Source organism: Mirounga leonina, unplaced genomic scaffold, assembly GCF_011800145.1.
Source record: "Mirounga leonina isolate KUSES-001 unplaced genomic scaffold, KU_Mleo_1.0 Mir_447, whole genome shotgun sequence".
In the NCBI taxonomy this organism is placed as follows: domain Eukaryota; kingdom Metazoa; phylum Chordata; class Mammalia; order Carnivora; family Phocidae; genus Mirounga; species Mirounga leonina.
In genome coordinates this window covers 3,346,024-3,365,569 of record NW_023270757.1, presented here as the reverse complement: position 1 = coordinate 3,365,569, position 19,546 = coordinate 3,346,024, and the positions used below count along the sequence as shown (strand labels likewise).

Genomic DNA, 19,546 nt, shown 5'->3' with positions numbered 1-19,546 from the left:
TAAAATAAAATAAAATAAAATAAAATAAAATAAAATAAAATAAAATAGAACCTAGCCTCTTTGACACAAGTCTTTAACAGGCTGAGTACCCAGATCCAATGTTCAGGGTTAACGGCATGCCTTCGGAATCTCTAATGATAATATCCTAAGAGAAAAAAATAAGCCAATGGTAAGGATGCCCTCAGAATTTACACTTAATTAAGGTCGTTCTCATTCAGGAGTGGGCACTGCTCTCTCAGAGTCTAGTTGCTTGGCATTTATTTACCAGCATTTAGCTGCCAATTTCCAAGGGCCCCGGGAGGTTCAGGCCCTGGATGCCTGACACATCCTGTCAAGTAAACCGAAGGTTTGATTTGTAAGTCAGAATGTCAATGTCTTACAGGGAGAACTGATACTTACTACTCAATCTGCCCACTTTCGTAGGAGAAGGAAGGCCAATGCAGAGCTTAGCAGGAACCGCAGTTGCTTAATTGCTGTATTTGAGTTGCTAGATCCGAACAAGAAATGGAACTAGGATTAGAATATTATTATAGGGCTTAGGTGGGGGTAGAGGGGATCGATCACTTAGGGTTTGTTGACTACAAGTCACAGGAAGCAGCAGTGGCTGAAGGAACAAAGGGGCATTTATGGGAAGGCCATCAGGGACTCTCAGGATTGACAGGAACCTGGAGATGCAGGCTGGGAAACAGCTGGGGAGTAGCAGTGATAACCACTGGATAGGGTGCGCAGATGGAGAGAAGTTCAGCCAGTTCCAGGCTTTCTGGCCCTCCGCTGGATCTAGTTTTTAAAATTTCATCAGGCTTTCAAAATTTCGATTGGCCCATATCTAGTGGGTGGCTATACTATCTGCTAGAGTTGTAAAAACAAAGATAAGACCCTGCGTTCAACGACTTAAGAATCTTATATTTCAATTCATGTTAGACCAAGTTCACGCAGAGGCATACAATCATTCAGGATTCCACAAAGGAAGAGAGGCCATGGGGTCCGAAGGTTGGGGAAACACTTCAGAGGAGTGGCACTGGAGCTGGGCACAGGGGCTGGCAGGATTTTTCTAGGGAAGTTGGAAGCATTTCCAGCTGGGATGTAAATAACAAAAGGGGCGCAGATATAAGAGCCTAAGGTGAACCACCCACCTGCTTAAATCCCCTCCTCCTTTTCCTGAGGTTGGGTTAACAGGGTTTAGTCAAATGAAGTTTTTGCAGGAAGAGGCCCCTGTGCTTTGAGGAGGACTAAGGAAATGGGGTGGGGGGTGCAGAGGGGGAAAGACCTATGCATTCCACCTTCAAGGGACAAAAAAAAAGTGTGCTTCTCTCTGTCCATTTGTTGTAGGGTGGGTGTAGGTGACAAAGTGGGAAGCCAGGCCATGGAAGGTGTCCTCCCTTGATTTCCCAGCTCCAGGAAAGGGCTTGTTAGTCCCATCCAGACCGAGTGGGGGCCTAGTGCTACTGGCAGCATCCAAAGGCCCCAAATCTTATGTTAAAGTGCTATTCACCCCAGGACAGCTGTCTGGGTCCTGCACAATCCATGTTTTAATGCCGGGCTCTTGAACATCAGACCCAATGTGGCAAGCATACATCATCAACGACAGTGACACATTGTTCCATTTTTCATCCCCATCGGTATTTATTAACACTGACTGGAGGCTCTGCCCTGACTTGAGGCTGGAGGCTAGAGTTGAAAAAAGTGAACGATGGACGAGGAAGTCACTTCTTCTCGTTAATGGCTTCTGTTTTCTCATCTGTAAAATAAAACGGGCAAGATTTAGCGCCTTTGTTTTGCTATGTTTCTTGCACTCGGTGAGCTGACACATAAAATCAGCAGCAGTTTGCCCTTGTGTGGGTGGGACGAGACGTGTCAGGGGCTGAGGGGAAAAAGATAAGAGCTGTGGCTTATCCTTTGCCACCTTGGAAAGAGGGGCCCGCTGCAAGGCGCCAGGGATGCAGCAGCTCTGTGCAAACTAGAAGTCTGGTATTTGCCAGAAGCTTTGGCATAATGCAAGGAGAAGTAGTGCATAAGTGATGTGATGGAATTATTGCTGACCATGAATTTCCTGTCCAATTAGTGAGGTGCTGTGGGGGTTTCATTTAATTGGACCTTTCCCGAGCCATCTAGGTTTATTTACCATGTTCCGTTGATTTGATCTCAGGGGAGGGAAGGGCGGCATGCTGAATTATAACAACCTTTTGTGAAACAAAGTTCTTCCTCGTTGACCTTTGATTCCCCTTTCCCTGCGTTGTGCTTCTGCATTTCTCCAGGAAGCCTGTGTCACAGCTTGTTTGCCACCAAAGAGGGCACTCATGTTGGACATTTTCCAATGTCTGGCACATTCGTCCCTCTGCATTCAAGTCACAGCAAATGTCTTGAAGGGTCTTCTGAATCACATGCCTGGAAGCTCCTTGGGGTTCAAAGAACAGTCCATACATATCTTGGCATCTCACCTTACCCTCCCCCAATGCCTCCTACCCTGTTGCCTGCTAGTAGGAGGAGTTCAAATTTCTCTCGAAGGTAACATCTCAAAAGTCTTTATAGGTATACACTGTGGCTTCAATGGAAATCGTGGATTTACACAAGATCCCGGGGATGCCTGGCAGAACTAGCCACAGGTTCAAAAGGATTGAAAGTCCTTTTTGCCAAGGTAGTTCCTTTGATATATAGCAGGATGAGTGAACCAGGGAAAGAGAGAGACTTGTTTCATTTAATTCGTGTTTCAGGTAAGTATCCGGAGTCCTGAGGAGATTCTTCAGGTCCTCATTTCACACCTGTCACAGTTAAAAGACCCGAGCTCATAAACCCCGGGCCCCTTTGCTTTGGAGAGTGGTTGCTCTCTCTCTTAGCAGCTTCACCAAGGCCCATTCTTCTACGAAAACGTTCCATTGTTCAGATCAGGGAGCAGGTAGGAAAAATGAGCTGTAAAAATACTTTTTTCTATTATACAAGTAATGAGAAATCATTTTAAAACTTGGGAGAAGAGAGACAAAAGTTCATTCCTAGTATCTCTACTCTAGCCCCCTGGTTTTCAGTGTGGTCACCAGAGCGGAGGGGAACTTGTTAGAAATGCACGTTCTTGGGCCCCACCCAGAACTAGTGAATGGGAAACTAGGACTGTGGGAATTTATGCTTTAACAAGTCCTCCGGGGTATTCCGATCCCAGCTAAAGTTTGAGAACTGCTCCACCAGCAGTCCTATTCTGCCATGGGTTCTCTTATTCACCCACTTACCCTGGCTTTTCACTCTGCCTTCTCCTTACAACTTCGGTCCCCATGTGGGGACAGCGTTCAAGTTCTTTTTTATGGGCTTCTCAGTCCAAGAAAACCCAGGAGAAGTGGCTGGTCACCAAGAACACAGAAGCCATGCAGCGCTGCTCTCCTACAAATTAATCTAATTGCATCAGTATTTGGCTTTAGCCCAGCCGTGTATATTTTGTTACATATGTAGTACTTGCACGATTTAGTATTATGCTTTTTCATGCGTAATGCTTAGATTGAAAATCCTAAAACCACTATCATAAGTGAATGGCGAGTTCATATTCGGGCTTTTCCGTATTGTAATCAGGATTAAAATGCTATTACTGTAGTAAAATCCCACATTCAATTCTATTTACCTGGCCAGCTTTAAGGTTTAAAAAATTTTCCCTTCTTTTTCAATTGTCATCAGACCAAATAAAATAAAATCAGTTGTTAGCTTTCCCTAACGTTGTGGAGGCTTAAGAGAGATTGAAACCAGGAACCAGGGCTGAAATGTTTTTTGTGACCAACTAAGTGGGCGCAAGGCAGAGAAGGAGCAATGACTTATTCATTACCCCAGACGGAACGCCTCCTTCCCAGGCTGAAGAAACGCCAGGCTCAAAGGGCGGACGGGCCAGCTTCAGGCAGTGCCCCTGCGGCTACCTGGAAGCCCAGCAAGTCACCTGAGTCGTGCCGGTGTCCGGCCTGCCAAGCTGCAGCGACCGGCCCGCAGTCCGCGGGAGCACAGACCACACTCCCGGGCAGAGGGACCGCCCCGGCGCTCTAACCCGGCGGCCCGCCCACGCGGCTGCCGTGCAGCCAGAGCTCCGCCGTAGGCGCCCAGGTAGCGCCGGCCGCAGCACCTGCCCGCCAGCTCCGCGCCCCGGGCGGGGCTTCCCGCGTCCCCTTTAAGAGGCCGCATCACCCGCCCCTGACGTCAGGGTGTCTCTCCGCACGAGCCCGCGTCCCGCGCCTCTCCGCGCCCCCGCGCCCACAGCCCCGGCGGCGGCACGACGAGCGGCCGCCCGGCGAGCGCGCCGCCCCGCTCGGCCCTCCTGTCCCGCGCCGCCGCCGCCGCCGCCTCTTTCCGGACCCCGCAGCCGCCGCCGCCCGCGCGTCCTCCCGCACCATGTCGGTGGCCGGGCTCAAGAAGCAGTTCCACAAAGCCACTCAGGTAAGGCGCGTGACAGGTGCGCCGCGGGGCGGTCCCGGACGGAGCCGCGAGGGGCGCGCTCGGCGCCTGCAGCCGGCGGGGAGCGCGGGGAGCGCGGGGACCCCGGCCTGTGCCCAGCTCGCCCTCGCCGTGCCCCGCATCGCCCGCCCCGCCCGCCGCGGCGGCGGCCCGCGGCATCGGGGGCTGGGGGCCCGCCCTCCGTCCCCCTCCTCCGGCCGGGTGAGGCGCTGCGGACGCCCGCGAGTCCCTGGCGTCCCGCCTCGTCGCCCCGCGCGCCGCCCCCGCCCCGCCCCGCGCGGCAGCGGCCGGGAGGGGACCGCGGTTGCACGGTCGCCCCGGCGTGCGGGTGCTCCCGCGGCGCGGTGGGAGGTCAGGTAAAGTCGTCTCTCACCCGGTGACCTTGCGGTGTTTTGCCCCAGCTGTCCCGGGATGTGCTGGCGCGAGCGGTGGCCCGCGCTGGGGGTGACTGCGGTGATGCGGCGGTCTGCGCTCTTCCACTGTGCTTTCTGCATCTCCCCTTCATGGCTCCAGAGCAGTGGGACGATGGGGCTTCCTTCTGGGGGGCTCATGCGTTAACTTTTCCTTGGAGAACTCAGTGGTGAAACTCCTTTGAGGCCAAGGCTTGACCAGCAGTTTGTGTGTCTTTAAGCATTTCGCGTGAGTTTTATAGCCTTAACACAATCAAATCATTATTTATTTCCAAGTATTATTTTTAGTGAGCCTTTTATATCTCGAATGTGCCCATATTCCTCTGTGGGGTTAGTAAGCTGTGATTACAAGTTACTTAATTCAGGTTCTAATACTTGACATTTCCTTGGGCTCTGTTGAAGAATTTTACATAGGGAAAGATAAGTGCATACTTATACTGTGACCCATTTCTTATGTAATGAGGATGGTTACTATTTTTTTTTTTTAACCTTCTGAAACAGTTCTAGTTTAAGAGATCTTTAGTTAAGGACTTTGTTGATTTCTTTAAGTATTTCTTATTATTTAGCCTTAAATATTTTTTCATAGTTAGTCTTGATTAATAGTGAGTTTTCTCAAAATTTCTCAGAAGTAATGAGGTTTTTCCCAGGCTACCACAATAACCCTATTTTAAACCACATCCAGAAAAGGTGAGGGTTGTGTTTTACAGAATCTTGGATAAGTTAGGGGGACAGATGCAGCATGAAATACATCTTGTGTGCATCCACATGTATCTCTATCACCATAGACTTGCCTTTGTAGAATCAGTTTTATCTGTTAGTTTGGGAAATACAGAAAACTAAGATGATTTCAGTAAAAATACGCATTACTGTAATTAGTTTTGCTTTTCCAGTTGGAGCTTTCTGAGTCCTCTCTGACAGATGTTTGTAAATATATTTGTAAAAATATTGTTGGTGTGATATGGAAGGCCTCTAATAACGTGACAGTTCGAATTCCTTTAGGTTTACAGTACAACACATGTGCTACCATGAATTCTCAGGCAGGACTTCTTTGAAGTCACTGACCTTTTTAATTCAGGTACTTGTCACTTCTCTAAAGCAGACCTGAGCACTGAATTTACCAACACCACATCCCTTCTTCACTTTGATTCTGAAGACTTCCTTTGCAAATCTTGGTGCCCTAAAAGGCAGTTAGGAACCTTGGCAAAGGCTAAGGCTTGACCCCACCTCTGCTGTCAGTGATCTTGAGCAAGTTATTAAACTTTTGAATGTGTCCTTGCTAAATGGGGTTAATATCCATTTCCTAGAATTGATGCGAGTATAAATGAGTTTGTAGAACACACATAAGAACTGTTCAATAAATGCTATTAACGTTAAGGATAATTTCACTAGTATAAAATACTGTCCCTTATATTAGTAATGATGACACATGAGGAAATTATGGAAGCTAGTCTTTTTAGTTTTGCTGTTTTAACAAAAAACAATCAGATGGCTTCATTTCAGCCAAATCCTGAAGTTGTATATAACACTGAAGTTTAGAATTGGATCTAGAAACTAGAATTGTGGTATGAAAGGACTTCTTAGATTGTTGGAGGAGGTCTGCTTGTGACAAGATTAGTATTTCTCACGCCTGATTCAGATGATGAATCACTGAGTCATTTTCTTTTTACTGAAAAGCCTTTCATTTTAGAGGTGAAAGAACACACAATATCTTATCCATAACTTAATGGAGCATAATCTTAGAAAGCCCCAGGCAAAGGTTATTCTTCCTGCACATTTATTTGTATTTGAAGGGTGTGTAAAGCCAGTGCTAATGTTTGCCTGTGACGAAGATATTAGGGGACATAGCCATGTCCTATTTTTTAAGCCATTTTCCCAGCTCCATGAACGTGATCTTATCTACAAAGTAAGCTTTACACCTAGAATTATTTCCTTTTGAGAACAGATATGCTGGATTATATGGCCAACGTTCTTAAGTGGGTCCTCTTTTTTTTTTTTTTTTTTTAAAGATTTTATTTATTTATTTGACAGAGAAAGACACAGCGAGAGAGGGAACACAAGCAGGGGGAGTGGGAGAGGGAGAAGCAGACTCCCCGCCGAGCAGGGAGCCCGATGTGGGATTCGATCCCGGGACTCCAGGATCATGACCTAAGCTGAAGGCAGTCGCTCAACCAACTGAGCCACCCAGGCGCCCAAGTGGGTCCTCTTTAGGCAAACATTTGTTTCTATGAAATTGAGTGTTTTGCCTACATTAGTGCAGGATGATATTTTTATTAATAAAGCCCTATACCTTTGGTGTTTGCCCACTAATTTGAAATCTCTAATGAGATGTGTCAAGACTGTTTTCTTCATTTAGAACTGATTATTTCTACCTTGTTGCTGACAGTTATTTTTAATATCTCTGATATTTGGAGGTGAAAAAATGCTTTTGCTAAGGACAATTAGAGTGGAAAAGCCTTTCAGCTTGAGAATATATTAACAGCAAACATTGATCTTCATTTTACTTTAATATGCCTTATTACTTTATTGCTTATAGATATAATTTATTATGCAATTACAATAAATAGCGTGCTCTTTTTTTTTTACTGTAAAATAGAGCAAATGAACATGTATTATTCTACTTCTAGTGCATTTTACTCATATTGAGATTTCATTTGAGCATGAATAATGTCAAGTTTTTTCACTTGGTTTAAATTGGAAGCATATCAGTTAAAAATAGCTGTCTGGTTCCAATTAACATGCTGTTTTTATAAAATCTATACTTAATTATTATTATTTTTTTACTTTATCAAGCATTTATTGTGGACATACCTTGCTTTATAGTAACAGGGGAAAGTTTGTTACAGAGAAAAATTTATTAGGTCTTTGTGTTAGTTCTCTAGAGCTGCCATAACAAAGTATCAAATTGAGTGCCTTAAACAACAGAAATTTATTGTCTCACCCTTTTGGAGCCTTGATGAAGGTGATAGTAAGGCCATGTTTCCTCTGAAGGCCCTAGGCAGGAGTCAGGCTTCTTTCCTAGCTTCTAGTAGTTTGTTGGCAATCTTTGGCTTTTCTTGGTTTGTTTATACCTCACCCTGATCTCTGTCTTCCAGTTAGCATGGTTTTCTCCCTGTCTGTGTCTAAATTTCCCCTTTCTCTAGGGACACCAGTCATATTGGATTGGAGGCCCACCCTACAACAGTATGATCTCAGCTTAAGTCATTACATCTGCAATGACCCTATTTCCAAATAAGATCACATTCTGAGGTATTGGGGATTAGGATTTCAACATATAAAATTTTTGGAAGCAGAGGAAACATAGTACAACCCATTAACAGACATTCTTTTCTTTTTTTTTTTTTTTAAAGATTTTCTTTATTTATGTGACAGAGAGACACAGCGAGAGAGGGAACACAAGCATGGGGAATGGGAGAGGGAGAAGCAGGCCTCTCGTGGAGCAGGGAGCCCGATGTGGGGCTCGATCCCAGGACCCTGGGATCATGACCTGAGCTGAAGGCAGACGCTTAATGACTGAGCCACCCAGGCACCCCAACAGCCATTATTTTCATGAAAGCATTCACCACAGTGTTTTTCTAAATATTGTCTTTAATTTAACATTAAAAGGACAATTCAGTCTGTAAATAACAACTTTATTGCATTGAATGAGATGTGCTTTCTTTCTTTCAGTGAGTTTGGTTAGGATATATACCTATTATAGACTATATATCTTCTATTTTTTGTTTGTTTTAAAGATTGATTTTAGAGAGAGTGTGAATAGTGGGGAAGGGCAGAGGGAGAGAATCTTAAAGCAGACTCCCCGCTGACCGTGGAGCCTGACACGGGGCTTGATCCCACAACCCATGAGATCATGACCTGAGCTGAAACCAAGAGTGGGATGCTTAACCAACTGAACCATCCAGGTGCCCCCTTCTGTTTTTTAAATGATAGAACTCATATTTGGTTAGGTTGTGTGTTATGATATAGTCTGGTGCATGATTATGGTCCCACTCAGATTCATCAACTAGAAAATTTTAATTACATTGGTATTTTATGCCTGTTTATCTAATTTTTTCATGCTTTCATCATATTTAAAACTCTGTATTTTATTTTTTATTTTTATTACTTCCCTCTTTTAAAGATTTTATTCATTTATCAGAAAGAGAGAGAACACAAGCAGGGGAAGCGATAGGCAGAGGGAGAAGCAGGCTTCCTGCTGAGCAAGGAGCCCAACGCAGGACTCAATCCCTGCACCCCGGGATCATGACCTAAGAAGCTCAACCGACTGAGCCACGCAGGCATCCCTAAAATGCTGTATTTTATATAGGTGCTTTGCTCTGGAGAATGTTGCATAAATCTGTTTATGCGTTTATTGATTTGGTGAGACTTCAAACTTGTTAAGATATTTAATTAAATATTTAATATATATTAAATATATATTAGTTTTAATATATATTTAATTAAATTATAATTCGTTATAACTTTGAGGTTCTCAGTTCCTTAACTGCCTGCTTTAAGTGGTAAAATCTCTGCTACTTTCAAAATTTCAAGTATGACTTATTGGTTGACACAGGGTTTCTATACCTGCAGTCTTTGTCAGATTCTTAGCCTGGTGTCCACAATAGACTGTGGAGGGCCTATGTATTTTCTAAAATTATATGTTACATTTTGTATGTGCATTTTTCTGAGGGAGAGGGTTTTTAGCCTATCATCAACTTCTTAAAGGAATTCCTAATTCCTCTCCCGCCCTTCCTCCCATCAAAGTAAAAATGCTCTGTAACAAATTGATCATGTCATCAGGAGAGAATGGGGCAGTTCTTACAGTAACCATCACTGCATCCATTCTGTTACTGGGCTTTAGAATATCTGTTCAAAATGCAGTCTTCTCTGAACTAATTTTAGGGACAATCAAATATAAAAAACCTTTCCAGAGGTGTCAGGATTGAATGAGATAATGTCAGTGAGAGTACCATGCTTGCATAATAAGGATAACCTGAACTATGTTAAAAAAAAAAAAAAAAAAAGGTAGTCAGTGAGCTCTAACTCACTGATACACTTGGCAAATGGATGTGTGGTGGGGTTTGAAATGAAAGTGATTTCCCTTGAGAATGAGATTCTTCTTGATTAAGTTTTTGTTGTTGACACAGTTATATTTTGCAAGCCTTTTCTCCCACAGTGATTCTTTAGCTTTTTTTTTTTTTTTAAGGTTTATTTATTTGAGAGAGAGAAAGCGCACAAGTGTGTGCGAGTGCACGTGCCAGGGGGAGGGACAGAGGGAAAGAGAGAATCCCCAAGCAGACTCCTCACTGAGCGCAGAGCCTGACCTTGGGCTCCATCCCAGAACCCCAAGACCATGTCCTGAGCCGAAATCAAGAGCTGGCCACTTAACTGACTGAGCCACCCAGGCACCCATTCTTTAATGTTTTAAATTGATTTTAAATGAGTTTTGGTTTCAGCCTTCTTGAAAAATTGTGATGTACCTCCCAAATTAATTAGAAATACCCTTGAAAATGACATCAAGACTTGGTTGGGGAAAATGGTTATTGTTTTGAGGAGAAATACCATGTGGGAGGGAGGGACTTAATGTTGGGGCATGAGGGCAGGACTTAAGCTTGCAAGCAGAGTCCATTCTGCCAAGCCCCTTGTGCTGCAGTTGTATTCCCAGGGCATCACCCAACCCCAGAGCTTTCATTGGAGTTGGTAGCTTGAGGAAGTGAGAGAGGAGGGCAGCACTCATTGAGAAGTGAATAAGGAGAACTGGGGGAGGTGGAGTTTAAGAACAACTCCAGAGTTGAAAGGAGTGGGGCTTTCCTTCAGAAGTTAAGGCCAGGCAGGCAAGATTCTAGAGGATAAGAAATCAGAAGATTTCCTTGACTCTTCTTTTTTTTCCTTTTATTCTTTTGATCCTTTGTACCCTTGTTTTGTTCTGCATGTGGCACCAAGAGGGGACACAGGAGAGGCTCAGGAAAATGAAGTTTATTAAACTCACAGGATTTAGGGAGACAGAGACACTGCATACTGAGGGGGCCGCATAGGAGGAGGGCCAGGGGAGTGGGCTCAGCCAAGCAGGTGGGGAGCCAGGAGAGAGTGTGAAGACCAGTGGGTAAGTACTTTTATTGGAATCAGGGTGGGGTACACAAGAGAAGGCAGAGGGGATTTCTTTGGTGCATTTGAATGTTACTAGGTCATAGTCAGGGGCAGGCAGAGAAAGGAACTTGTGGTGAGGCCCACCTTATCCCAGTGGTACACTTGGTCACCTGGGTGGGTTGCTCACAGCTTGTGTATATGGGGATGTTAAAGCAGCAAGAAACAAAATATGGAGAATTATAATTTTACAGGACAGCCTTTCTCAGGTTTTTTTTTTTTTTTTTTGGTTTAGATTTTCTTTATTGCCCTAATCCCTTTGGACTCCAAATGTTTAAAAGTGATTTATGTGGTCTAGGGGCACCTGGGTGGCTCAGTCAGTTAAGCGTCTGCCTTCAGCTCAGGTCATGATCCCAGGGTTCTGGGATCGAGCCCCACATCGGGCTCCCTGCTCCGTGGGAAGCTTGCTTCTCCCTCTCCCACTCCCCCTTGCTTGTGTTCCCTCTCTCGCTGTGTCTCTGTCAAATAAATAAAATCTTTTAAAAAAATAAATAAAAGTGATTTATGTGGTCTATAGTGGATAATGAAGACTAAGAAGAGAGCTATAGCTATACTTATTAAAATGTCATGATTGTAAGACCCTGTCAAGTGCTCTTGCAGACCATCGATAAAATATTTTCTTTTTTTTTTTTAAAGATTTTATTTATTTATTTGAGAGAGAGAATGAGATAGAGAGAGCACATGAGAGGGGGGAGGGTCAGAGGGAGAAGCAGACCCCCTGCTGAGCAAGGAGCCCGATATGGGACTTGATCCCGGGACTCCAGGATCATGACCTGAGCCGAAGGCAGTCGCTTAACCAACTGAGCCACCCAGGCGCCCGATAAAATATTTTCAAATGACACTAAATCATCAGCTCTGTCTCATGCTTCAGGAAATAAATTTACTGTTTATGAAGATTTTACATTTAGTACAACTTCTAAATTTGGAGTATGATGTTCTAGTTGCTTTGCTCTCACCTCCTTCTCCCCAGCCCCAGGTCAGATCATATATGGCATGGATGACTGTGGAGGAGCTGTCTATAATTTGTGAGAACCAGGTAGCTCCTAGGAGGTTTGCTTTGATGCTCGGTCTCCTCAAGGACCACCAGGCAGTATTTTGTGGCCTCTTCTGAATAATGATATCTGAAAGAAATATACATGTCTTTTTTATAATTCAGACTGAACTTTCCCCATAGATCTTAATTGGAGCAGTACCATAATGCTAAGAAATATCTCCGTATCAAAGTACAATACTTGTTAGGCACACGCGGCTAGTCTGCCTGTGCTTTTGAATGTTCAGGAATATATTGTCCATAGCGAACACTCCCATTTGGGAAAGGAAAGAATGGGAGTCCTGGCAGTTATTGTCCATACGGTGATGTCACATGGGTAAGCATTGTGAAGTACCAACCCCTAGAGCAGAGGAAGTTCCTTGGTTTTACCCTGGTTCTGCAATCAAGAAGAACTCTTTTGTTCTTTTTTCTATCTGGCCAGAATCTAGAGAGGGTGCCAGGGAGTGTGACCTCTGTGGGAGCTACAGAGCTTCTTTAGTGGGCTTCCTGCTTATTTAATATTTGTGGTTTGTTTTACAATTACAGGCTTTTCACTACTCATGGCTCATGGCCGATTTGGGCCATAAAATTCCTTCAAAAACTTAGGACACTTCTCATCTGTTTTCTTCTTGTCAGTTCCATCTGCTCGTTACCACAGTGGAATGTTTTTGGTTTCCATTGATCCAATGGATTTTTTTTATATGTTATTTCAACCGGTAGTTTGGTTGTGTTAATCTGAACTTTGCAAGAGCACTTCATGCTTTGGTTTAAGCAAGAAGTCTTAAGGGATGTTTATTGCTCAGAGCTCTTTTCATTCTTCTTCCCTGTTATTTCCTTCAGGGATCCAGGATGACTGGGGGGTTCTTCCATCTTTAAAACGTGGTTTTCAAGATTGCCAAAGGGAAAGACTATGTTGGAAGGAGTGTGGGAGATTTCTATGGGCCAGACCTGGAAGGAGAGAGTGGTAGGCAGGATACTAAGACCCTCCTTGACCCTCCCTCTTGTATTGTCGCCTCCTCTTTGAGTGCCAGTCATCCTGTCACTTGAAAAGATGTCCCTCCTGAAATTGTTACTTTATATGGGAAAAGGGAGATTATACGTTTGGGATTAATCCAATCACATGAACCCATTAAAAGCAGAGCATTTTCTCTGGCTGGTTGTGGAAGGGGAAGTCCGAAAGATTGGAAGCATGAGAAGGATGTTAGACGTGCTGTTGCTGTTAAAGGTGGAGCCCCATGTGAGGAGGAATGTACTCAGCCTCCAGCAGCAGTGAGCAGCTTTTATTTTTTTATTTAATTTTTTTTTTGGAAGACTTTATTTGCTGGAGAGAGAGTGAAAGACAGCACAAGCAGGGGGAGCGGCAGGCAGAGGGAGAAGGAGGCTCCCCACTGAGCAGGGAGCCCGATGCGGGACTCGATCCCAGGACTCTGAGATCATGACCTGAGCTGAAGGCAGATATTTAATTGACTGAGCCACCCAGGAGCCCCAAGAGCAGCATTTAGATGGCAGCCAGCAAGGAAACAGGGACCTTAGACCCACAGTCTTAAGGCACTGGATTCTGCCAGCAACCTGAATGGAAGAGAATTCTTTGCCAATGTCTGCAGATAGGAGCCCGATCTAACTGTCACCTTGATTTTGGCCTTGTGAGATCCTCATTGGAGAATCCGGTGATGCTGGCCTAGACTTTTGACCTGTAGAACTGTGAGCTAATAAATGGCTATAGTTGTCAAGCTGCTAAGTGTGTGATAATTTGTTATGCAACAACAGAAAGTTAATAGAAAAAAACATTCACTCCTGTTTATGTTCAATTGCCTGGAACTTCCAGCCAAACTGTGGAACCCCTAAGTGCAAGGGAGGAAGAGAGGAGGCTGGGAACTGTAGTCAAGCAGTGTACCCAGAATGTAGAACTGAGTGTTGGTAAAAAGCTAGAAGTCTTTGCCATCTCTTGTGCCTGTAATACACTCGTTTGCATGTGTGCTCGTGAGTATACACACACACATATACAAAATACACAATTTAAGTGTAATTTGCTGAATCAACTTTTCTTATTACATAAGGTTCAGTCTTCCATATGCCTTTTTTTTTTTTTAATATTTTATTTATTTGACAGAGAGACAGCGAGAGCAGGAACACAAGCAGGGGGAGTGGGAGAGGGAGAAGCAGGCTTCCCTCCGAGCAGGGAGCCCTATGTGGGACTCGATCCCGGGACTCCGGGATCATGACCTGAGCCGAAGGCAGACACTTAACGACTGAGCCACCCAGGTGCCTCCATATGCCTTTTTAAATACATTTGATATTTTATAGATTTCCCCCCCCCCTTCATTGTTTAGGTTTTTTGATATTTATGTTTTCCTCTGATGAAACACATGCTTCTTTTTGTTTCCTGATCAATTGTAAACAGTGAGGCTGTTAATTACTTTCTGAGCAGCCTCTAAGCCTGGTAGTTCAGTGACAGCTTCATTGACCTGGGAGTGGAGAGACTGTAGAACATGGAGGAGCTTTTGGAATTACTGGTCTCCATCAAAGCCTAAGAGATTTTTACTAGTGAGAGTAGAGTGGTTGGCTGTTCACCCAACATCTGTTTCTGTGCTTGGGGAAGGCCTGTGGCGGCACAGACATAAATGAAATGCCCTTATTGAATATGGACATATGAAACAGCTACATGGAAATGAGAAGTTGTTCATTAAGTGATTGAGGATTGCAGGTGCATGTGACACACTTTGTGTTGTTTGTCTGTGATACACTCCATGCTCTGGGACATGATTTGCGGATCCATGACCATGAATGATTTTCTAAATGCAGCTGGTGGACAGAGCCAGGCATATTTTGGAAAGGATGAGGTCTGGCACCCTCAGATGTCCTGTAAGGATGTGGTGTCAGTTGAGCAGCTTGGCTGGGGAGAGAACAGTCAGGCATGGTCTCGTGATGAAGTAACCTGAAGGTGGAGCATCTTGTTGGAATTGATTACAGAGCGGGTACAACTTTTACCCTTATTCTCTGCATCTGCTGCTTACTGAAGTGACCCTGGTGTGCTTCTGTATGTTGAGTGAATGCTGCGTATGGTGGCCTGCTGGACACGTTTATGTTATTTATTGAACTGCTTAAGTGGCTACTTCTAGGCAAGACCTACAGATCCAAACCCTTTGCTGGCTGTGGCTTTCCTCCATCATGTTTGTAGACTGACTAACATTAAGTACTTTCTGGAGATATTCCTCACTAATACCATCAAGATTTTACTCATGAAAGTTGATATCTCTTGTTCCCCTTTAAATTAAGTTTAACAAACACAGTTGCTTGTCATTAAATTCTTTCCTGTTCATCTCATTCAATTATGCTCTGTGCATCTTTGGTCCCTTTGAAATTCACAAATCCAAAATCTTTTGATTTTCCACTGTTTTTGGTCATTACCTTCACCTTAAGCCCAGTCCATACTTTTCAGAGAGATACTTACAGTGCTCATCATTCATCTCTTCTCTAAATTTCTCTTTGTAGACATGGAAACCACCTTTTTCCTAGCTCCAACAGAAGCTGGGAAAGCTTGTCATTATTTACAGAATTTACATGATCACAAAATACTTGAACATTTTAGATGCATTTTATTCATTTTTTACAAGCTCTTTCACCTTTGTATGTCTCAGATGTACACATAAACTACCTTAAATGAAGGATGTGTCTTAAACAGCTTATCATAAAGTCTATCAGTACATTTGTCTAAATTTGATGATTGTTACTCTACTTTTATGAGGCAATGAATTACGCTGGTATCTTATGCTGTGTGTTGGTTTGCTTTTTATAATCTAAATTCTTGGTGTCTGATGTCATTGTGTCTCCCGGTTGCTGCCATGGATGATTCAAGTGAATTTAGGCAGTCAACTTTTGTAGACTCTTTCCCTATGGTTAAGATGGAGTAATTTGTCCCCCAAATTTGTTACTCAGTTTTATCTTCACGAGTTTTGGGCATCTGTAGTCATCTTTACATTATTGATTTTACTTTAAAAATGAATCATTATGTCATTTTCATAAATGGAAAAACCACTATCACTTTTCATAAATAGAACTATAGGAATTATGGGGTGCCTGGGTGGCTCAGTCGTTAAGCGTCTGCCTTCGGCTCAGGTCATGATCCCAGGGTCCTGGGATCAAGCCCCGCATCGGGCTCCCTGCTCCGCGGGAAGCCTGCTTCTCCCTCTCCCACTCCCCCTGCTTGTGTTCCCTCTCTCGCTGTGTCTCTCTCTGTCAAATAAATAAAATCTTTAAAAAAAAAAAAAGTATAGAAATTATCATACAAAAAATGTTAAATCCTAGACACTTTTTTTTTTAAAGATTTTATTTTTTATTTATTTGACAGAGAGAGACACAGCGAGAGAGGGAACACAAGCAGGGGGAGTGGGAGAGGGAGAAGCAGGCTTCCCGCGGAGCAGGGAGCCCGATGCGGGGCTTGATCCCAGGACCCTGGGATCATGACCTGAGCCGAAGGCAGACGCTTAACGACTGAGCCACCCAGGCGCCCCTAAATCCTAGATACTCGTGCTGGAGTAAATCTGTGAGCTTAAAGTTTATTTTGCTTTTGTTAAAAAAGGAGATTAACACATGTAAGACAAGCAGCACATATCCTTAAAATACACTGAGACTTTGTCCCTCACTAAATCAGAATAACTGAAAGAAGAATAAAGTGAATGTTATTTTCATTGAGGGAATCAGTGTTTTTAAGGACGTAAGTCTGCACCAACTGTATGGTTCAAAACATGCCCCCTCCCACAATTTGACTATTTAAATAGTTGGCTATTTTTGGCCTATCAAGGAATTTTCTGTCCATGACAGGGGATTTAATTATGGATCCTGAAAGACCACTTGCTTAGAGCAACACTGAGTCACCTGTTCTGTGCCTAATGTTCAGAAGGGAGGCAGAGTTGTCCTTCAAGAGAAGATCTTGGAAACATTTAGAAAATGGTGAAAGGCCATTCACTGTAAAGCTGTATAGAATGTGGTCAGCAGGAGCCCAGGCTTAGAAACTCAGAGACTCCAAATCTTACAATTTTCCCATTCTAAGGACCTGTGAGACCTCAGACAAGTCACTAGTCACTTGACTGCTACTCGTAGCCATTGCTGAGTTCCACAGTTGACGTAATATGGTCTTGGGCATGGGTTTAGGTTTTGACATTTTATGCTTTGGTCTTGTTCTCTGATTCATTATCTAAGTGTCTCTATAGTGATCTTTCTAAAGAGCAAATCTAATGTTGCTCCTCTGCTTAAAGTTCTTCAGTGGCTCCTTATGGCTTCTGGCCCAAAGCATAAGTATCATTAAAGAGTGTGGAGTGTGATTTGACCCGTTTACCAGTTTAGTCTCTTTGCTCACAGCTCTTTCTATGTGTGCTTAACTTTTATAGCTTTGTTCCACACAGACTTGCCTTTGAGCCTTTGCACCATGCCGACTCTTCGTAGAAATCCCCCTTCCTTCTTTTCCACTTTATGCTTGACTAATCACTACTCCTCTTTATGGTCTCAGCTTGCTGTTCTCTCAGAGAGATTTGTCTTTGCCTCGTTTGGTGTGGGTCACATGCCGTTCCATGTGCAATGAAAATATACTTTTAAGTATAGCACTTGGCCACCACACTGCAAGCACCTGTTATTTTCTTGTTGGTATCCCCCAGGGTGGATATAAAGAGGGGACTCTGTCTTTGCTGTCCTTCATTGTGTCCCCAGTGCCTGGGGTACCATAGTGAGCTTTCAAATGATGTTTGTTTTCTATTTATCCATATTTATATGTATTTAAAAGGGGTTATCCTACGCATCTATTTTTAATCTGCTAATTTCTGTTTAAAAATACATCATATATTTTTAAGAGTTAATTTAAAAGTTAAATTAAAACATGCCCTCATAAAATTGTAGGTTTAAAATAAACTTTCCTAACTGTAAATATGGCTAGCATGGCTGGATATTATTTTAAATCATTAACTACTTATATATAACAACCCTATGAGGTTGCCGCATTATTATTCCCATTTTATGACGAGGAAACTTAAGCTCAGAGAGGTGAAATTGCCCAATGTCATAAAGCTTCAGTGGCAGAGCCGGGATTTAATCCAGACCAACTGGTTTCAGAGCCAGTAACTGCCAGTTATTCTCAACTCTGAGTCCTATTCCAGTCTTAAATGTTGAACTAAGAAATATCTAAAAGCACTGAGTAAGCAGTGAGAAAAAGATACACACCTTAGTAGAAAAATTAGAAAAGAATATGGAAAGGCAATCCTTGAAAGAACTACAAGTGGCCAGGATACAAACATAAAAATCATGGAAATCAAATAGCAGCATGTGACATTTTTCGTTGCTTAAACCAGCATAGATGAGAAGGATGATAACATTCTGAGTTGGCCAGGGTGTAAGAACATGCATTCTCATTTGCTGGGGGCTCCAGTAAACTCTTGTAACACTTCAGGGGATCAATAGGTCTCTTCTTTGTAACTTGTTTTTTAGGAATTTATCTAGAGAAAATAAATGCATAAACATGCAAAACTTGGTACACAGTTCTTCCTTTTGGTGAGTATTGTGAAAAAATTGGAAACAATGTAAATGTCAGATGATATGAGATGGGAAAGTAAATCATGGTATGTCTGTATTATGGAGTATCTATAGCCATTTTATCCATGGGACAGTATTTATTGGTGTAGGAATGTTCATGATTATTGCTAAGTGAAAGAAGCAGGCCATAAAATGCATTTGTAATAAGCCAAATATTGGAAAAGAGGAGCTAAAATAGTAGCTAAAATATGCTGAGAACTTATGTACCAGGCACTGTGCTATATTGCTATAATATTTGTGTTTCTACATTTCCTCCTCATCTTTTTAAGTTATTATGTTTATCACTAAATTTTCTTTCTACTCCATCATCTTACTGCTTCTTCTCATCCCCACTTCCTCAGGTTAAAAGGAAAACATGGAATAAAAGAATCTTTTTTTTTTTAATAAAAGATTTTATTTATTTATTTGACAGAGAGAGACACAGTGAGAGAGGGAACACAGGAGGGGGGAGGGGCAGAGGGAGAAGCAGACTCCCCACTGAGCAGGGAGCCCGATGCGGGGCTCGATCCCAGGACCCTGGGACCATGACCTGAGCCGAAGGCAGACACTTAACGACTAAGCCACCCAGGCGCCCTGGAATAGAAGAATCTTTAAGATATCAGTGAGATTGGGAATAAGCCCAGTTTCCGGCCAAGTTCTGAAACTATAAGCCAATGTATGTTGGCTCCATGAGGCATTTAGCTTGAGTATTAAAATGCCTGCCTTGCTTTCCAAAGAGCCCTGAACTAAATTGTGCTTCCTGGGTTTCTTCTGAATGCATGGCTGCTTTTCTTGTTTCTCTAAGAAGTATGGGAACCTCAAAATAAGAATGTTGCTAATGACCTTTGCTGGCATTTCTTTTAAATAAAGATTACACCCCCCGCCCCCCCACCATGCCCCTTATCCTTAGGAAAGAGTGTGTCATGGCTTTGTATTTTGCATAAAGGAAGAAGGGCAGCTAGGACATGTAGAGTATAGAAGAGTATTTCTGCAAAATATTCTCAGTAATTTG

The 19,546-nt window shown here is 43.3% G+C and overlaps 1 protein-coding gene and 1 long non-coding RNA gene across 4 annotated transcripts in view; one reads left to right on the top strand and one right to left on the bottom strand.

Annotated features, from left to right (window-relative positions):
* Window positions 1-1,598: 1,598 nt before the first annotated feature.
* On the bottom strand, window positions 1,599-4,871 carry LOC117999041. The gene is made up of 2 exons (XR_004676187.1): window positions 4,790-4,871; window positions 1,599-1,738 (listed from the first exon to the last, which is right to left on the bottom strand). It is a non-coding gene; the product is annotated as an uncharacterized LOC117999041 (long non-coding RNA).
* The window catches only part of SH3GL2 (SH3 domain containing GRB2 like 2, endophilin A1), a 217,486-nt gene continuing 202,224 nt past the window's right edge, over window positions 4,285-19,546 (top strand). For 2 of the 3 annotated variants that reach the window (XM_034987938.1, XM_034987937.1), the window contains exon 1: window positions 4,285-4,398. In XM_034987938.1, the coding sequence (XP_034843829.1) occupies window positions 4,354-4,398 (45 nt within the window). In that variant the 5' untranslated portion in view covers window positions 4,285-4,353. The remainder of the gene's footprint in view (window positions 4,399-19,546) is intronic. The other variant, XM_034987939.1, reaches the window with a different exon arrangement.